We start from the raw sequence: 5697 nt of genomic DNA, 5'->3' as shown, positions 1-5697 counted from the left end.
ATTAAAATCAACATGCATTGAATATAACAACTCCTTTGCAATACTAACATGGTATTAGAACAATTCGTTTACAAGATTCATAGTTTATCTAAACCTCTCCTTCCCTTTCGATATTGCTTTTTCCTCTATTCTCCTACTTCTACTAAACTATTTCTTGTCAATCACCCATCGACTTTATTGGAGTTCTATTGCCACACTACCTTATTGTTCCGAATGACCACTCTTGCCTATATATGCCACCTAATTGATGTTGGATAATTGTTGCCCTTGCTCCATTTATTGATCACCATAGTTGAAACCACCACAACCTTACAACTAAAATCAATTGTCTCGTCCTAATTTTGTGCATACCATCCTAGGACAATGTATTGTCTGACTTGAGTTCGGTAATCTAAACAATCTCGTTCGTGCTCAATTCACATGACCTATCTTTTGGTAATTAGTTTGATTTACCTATGGTTATTTCCCTATCTACTACATTATATATGAAAGAGTTTTCATCATACAATAATTACTCTTAAATTGATCATTTTCAGCAAAAATACAAACAATTGATTGCAATCTCATCACTATAACATCTTTTGGACATCCTATCAATAAACATTCCCAATATCATTCATGTTCTTCAATTTTCCATGAATTTAATCTCTATTAGTTAACTTGTCGAACAAGGGTAAACTATCACTTTTTCACCACCTACAACCAATCAACTAAAAGAAATTGTGCACAAATGGGTGTGTGTGCATGTGTGTGTGTGAGAGAGAGATCAAATCACATGCCATGAAAGGTGACATAAAAAATAAACCCATACAATAGTATAAGAACAAAGAGATTAAGATTAAGGAATAGAAAAGAATATTTGTTATATTGATGCAAAGAGACGAGGAGATAAATAAGAAAAAAGAATTAGGGTTGTATGACTAGTTAGGAGTGGATACACCCCATCACATCACTTTGTGATCTTTCTACATGGCTCTTGCTTTTTAAAAAAAAATCCTAATCATAGAAAAGATCTCACTTAGATACCAAATCTAGAGTAAAGATATTGTATCCATATTTGTCTTAGAAGATTGCAACTCAAGCATCTACAGTCTCTTGGTTTCAGTAGTTTCCCAAAACAAAATGCATAAAGTTTAGTATTTTACATGACTTATTACATAACACAACTACTTATATTACACAACAATTTTATGATTAACAAGACAGTAAAATTATTTTACTAAGTAGGCAGTGTTTTAGCCTGGATTCTGATTAAACTCTCACACTTTCTTAAAAACAATTAAGTATCATATAGTAGTGTGTGGGAGAACCAAGAATTAATGCAACAACTGCATGTCAATAACCAGTTCTGTGATAACCGACAGCAGCTGTACTGATCAGATTTAGCATGCCATCATACCCATGCATGTACTTACAACTACATTCTACAGGAACCTATCAATGGAAAGTCTGAGATTAATTATTAAAGTTCAATTCATCTCCAGGCAATATCTTTTCCCCTTATTGCCATCAAATGGGCACCTGGACATTTGAACAAGTGATGTGATGTATATATAATATAATGAAACAGTAAACATGTTTCCGAGAGTTGTGTTTTAGTATTTGACAACTGAGTAGAAACAATGGCTAAGCAGTACTCATGCAGGTGATGTTCATGGAGGTTCATGTTCTCTTTATGATTATCAAAATATGAGCAGATGTAGTTAGACCTAACCTGTGTTGTTCCAGCACTCTTTGTCTTCCATGAAAGATGTAATAGTTTTTGCTGAAAGATAAAGCTGAGAAAACCTGATTATATGCATATAGAAAGTAGAAAGAAAGAAAGAAAAACTCACATTACATATTCTTTCTTATGTATTAATCTCATGTAGGCTTACAAGATCTTGTATCTTTCAGCATATTCAATTGAAACTTGAATTTAATTTAGATACAAACATAATCAAATCTTAAGTATGCTGGGAAATAACATAGAAGAGAATTTAAGAACCTCTCCGAGCTTTCTCCAGTTTCAGTTTCCAGGGATCTATCTTTGTCAGTAGTGAAGAATCGAGATCCAGTGAGGACGATGAGCCCTGGGAAGATTCGACGCAGTTGTGCTGCGACTGAAGGAGAGGCAGGAGAGCGGCCGCCGCAGGCGACTTCAGGGATGATATGAAGTCGCTAGAGCCTCCAGCATCCGTCTGCCTGGTGAGGAGATTTACCCCAAAAAGCCACACGCCCTTGTCTCTCGTCTGCCGGTTGTTATCCGGCGGAGGATCGACCTGAACTGGCTGCAGCGCGGCAGGAGGGTGAAAGAAAACTACCTGCTGCACGTTAGCGGACGGGGAGGCGCCGGCGTTGGATCCTACCAGGGCTGCTAGAGGCGGCGGCATGAAGAAGTGGCCGAAGGAGATTCCACGAAGAGGGCGTCTCTCCGGCCTTCGCTTCCAGTCTATATAAAGCCGGTCCCGACCGAGCTCCCCGACGCCGCGGCCGAAGGCGATGGCATCCCCCGCGTCGAGGCGCTTCTCCTTCACGAAGCGGCTCCACCCCTTAGTCATTACGTAGCTCTGGCTGCTGCCCCAGTAGCAGTACCGGAAGCACCACGACTCGCCGTTACGGTCCTCGAAGGCGAGCATCATCCCGCTCCGGTTCCGGCCGCCAGCGTCGCCCAACGGGAAGTACTTCTCGGCGTGCTGCTTGGGGATCACCAGCCGGTTGAGCTTTCCGACGTCGCTCGGCGTCACCACTTTATCAAACATCGCCTCCTTGTCCGTGCCCCAAAAGTAATCACCTTCCTTCCACTTGAACGGAGCGGAAGAAGAAGAAGAAGAAGAGGGAGCATGCCTCCACACCTCTCCCCGCTCAGTAGTTATAGAAAACGCACTTCTTCCATCTCCCAGCTCCATCTCAAGAATCAATCCAGGCAGCTTGATTTCAGCTAGCTAGCTACCCGAAGGAATGAAGAGGGGAAGGAGGGTTGCCATTGACCAATGATGGAGATTTTGTTGCAGAAGAACACGTTGATTAGGTGGGTATTTTATCTTATTACAGCCCGTGCTGGTGTTGTTAATTAAGTAATATTGGAAGCATGTACAGGGAAGTAAACTGTAAAACTAACACAGTAATAGTAGCTTTGCAAAGGGACATCGATCTCGTGTTGTCTCTTTCAGGTTTCAGCAATGGCAAATGGGGGTCCATCTAGCAGGAGAAAGCTTGTGATGAAGAGGTAGAGCATGTTGTAGCAAGGACAAACTGCCTTAGTCTAATTTTGATGAAGAGGAAACATCAAAGCATGGAATTATATATATCACTAGCTAGCTAGTTAGCTAGGGATTAATTAATCTTGTGTGTAAGAGATCCATAAGGATAAGTTAATTGGTGGTACAACATTTGATCGAGAGTGGAGTTTAGGTTTGGTAATGAGATAATATTTAATTGAAGGTTTAGTACAACAGTTGGTCAATAGAACAATTTAGGGTTGGTTGTATATATAATGATAGATATGCTTATCCATACAATGAACGCATTTAATCAGAATGTTATAGAGTATGTCTATGTATTGTATGATATCCATTCAAAACTCATTGGGTTTGAGGTGGATCTTTAAATTTTGGCGCATCAAATATTTACTTAGCACCGTCTCAATTTGTCTTTCCTTAATGATTTTTTTTTGTTATTCTATAGTAAACACATAGTTGGGCTCGAGCATGGTGGTATTCAAGGTTGTTTGTTTACCTTATCAAGCTTGTTTTAAGTTTTTTTATTAAAATTTATCAATATTTAATAAAGGTTTGACATTTTTTCAAACTAAATTCACATTATAATTATCCTTGTGATTTAGCTAAATCATTAATCCAATATGTAAATTTACAAGATTCATTTTTAGTATAGATCATTTGAAATACTAAACTTTATAGATATAAATAGAATTATTAAAAATTTATGTATTTGAATTAAAAAAATTAAAAAAAAGTAAGATCACAACCAACCCTTAGATATATTTGTAAACAAATCCATGAATTGTGTTAACTAGATTAAATTGTTCTTAGCATTAAGATGCAAGTTCAATATTGTTAAATTTCAATGTTTTTTAATTTTTATATCATCCAAATATAAAATGAAGTATGATCTTGTTTAATATATATTTACCCATAAAATTATATCCATTTACAATAATTATGGCCTCAATAGTCATCATACTTTAGCTATCTGCTTTAGAGAGATTTTATTGTCTTCAATTCACTAAAGTATAGTATCAAGGCAATGAGTGAAAAAAATCTATAAATTTAATTGGGCAATAATCAAAGGGGCATCCCTTTTTATTGGAATCATAAAAGGGGTGTTCCTTTTTGATTTTTTTTTTTATTAAAAGGATGCCTCACTCCATCAACCCCTTTGTAAAATTACACAGCTACTTGTAAATGCACTGTTTTGTTAATTTTGACTTTTTGACAAATTGATTTTGATTTTTTTGATAGGTTAATTTCAAGTTTAAACTCTAAACCATTCTAATGGACTTGACCTGTTCAATAATATTCATATTGTAGCAGTTATGATTTCATTATTACTACAATGTATACTCAATCTATTTAAAAATATTCACTTTGTAGCAACTATAATTTTGTAGGTGCTACCATGCAGATTTGACATATTCATCAATATTCACATTGTAATAGCTACTAAACTATAACTTCTATAATTTAGATTTGTCATGTCCAATAATATTCACATTATAATTGCTAATAAACTATAGCTGATATAACTATTGTAGTAATTATGAAACTATAACTACTATAACATTTATAGCAGCTACAGTGTAGTAGCTGCTATAAGGTGGACTTGTCTTGTTTATACAACTGACCAACATTTCAAGATTTAATGTGTGTAATAGGAAATAATAATATCAAATAGTATACTTGAGGGTAGTTGTATCATTTTACAAGGGGATGATGGGTTGGGATATTCTTTTGATAAAAAATGAAAGAGGAACGCTCATATGATATGATGATTCAAAAAAGGGGTGCTCTTTTTTATTTTTGCCCAATTTATTTTTTTCCACTATTAGACACAAGTGATGCCTTAGTAACAAGTTGACCCTTTTCTTTTGTTGGGATTGAGGTTGCTGAATGATGTGACAATCAACAAGTGATGATTGTGAGACAAAAGGAGCCATTTACCTTAATGTTAGATTTGATTTGTCCGTTCGATGGGTTTATATGTGAATTTATAACATACAAATTTGTCATTAAGGATTAAACCCAAGAAAGTGATTTAATGGGTATTTAATCGTGGGTTTGATTTAATGAGTGTGAATTATATATGTAGAAACTTGTTAATCCCTTTTCTGTTATTATTGATGAGATGATAATGAACAAAGGTGTAAAGATATATAAAGGGTTGTGGTCTCCATAGGGTTATGATTGGTAGTCGTCCCCATAACTCCTACGGAAGACCAAGCACTGTATTTTTCATTCTCGATCTTAAGATTGCTCCAATGACTATCAAAATGACAATGTCTCTGGATTAATGCCAAGATTAATAGTTTATTTCTTCTGTTCTTTATTCTTTCGTATATTGCTATACATATCGTGACAAGATCCAGTGTTTTAATTGTTTTGTTTTTAATATGTGGTAGCATAATGCATTTTAGATTATCCATTACGTGGTATTAAAGCCACAAGTTAGATTGTCATTAATTTTATAGTGTAAGGATGC

At 35.7% G+C, this 5697-nt stretch overlaps 1 protein-coding gene across 1 annotated transcript; it reads right to left on the bottom strand.

Moving 5' to 3' along the window:
- Window positions 1–1851: 1851 nt before the first annotated feature.
- Window positions 1852–2940, bottom strand: LOC141812015 (B3 domain-containing protein At2g36080-like). The gene has a single exon (XM_074700105.1). It carries the CDS (start codon window positions 2886–2888, stop codon window positions 1980–1982), a length of 909 nt encoding a protein of 302 aa, XP_074556206.1. The 5' UTR covers window positions 2889–2940; the 3' UTR covers window positions 1852–1979.
- Between the last annotated feature and the right edge of the window lie 2757 nt (window positions 2941–5697).

Source organism: Curcuma longa, chromosome 17 (genome assembly GCF_044706935.1).
Source record: "Curcuma longa cultivar G26 ecotype Majalengka, Jawa Barat chromosome 17, ITB_CL_G26_1.1, whole genome shotgun sequence".
NCBI lineage: Eukaryota > Viridiplantae > Streptophyta > Magnoliopsida > Zingiberales > Zingiberaceae > Curcuma > Curcuma longa.
Note: the sequence above shows the minus strand (reverse complement) of the source record. Positions and strands in the feature narration are given on the sequence as shown.

Coding starts and splice junctions, on each gene's coding strand:
- LOC141812015 (XM_074700105.1), bottom strand. CDS start 2,888: ATGGAGCTGGGAGATGGAAGAAGTGCGTTTTCTATAACTACTGAGCGG.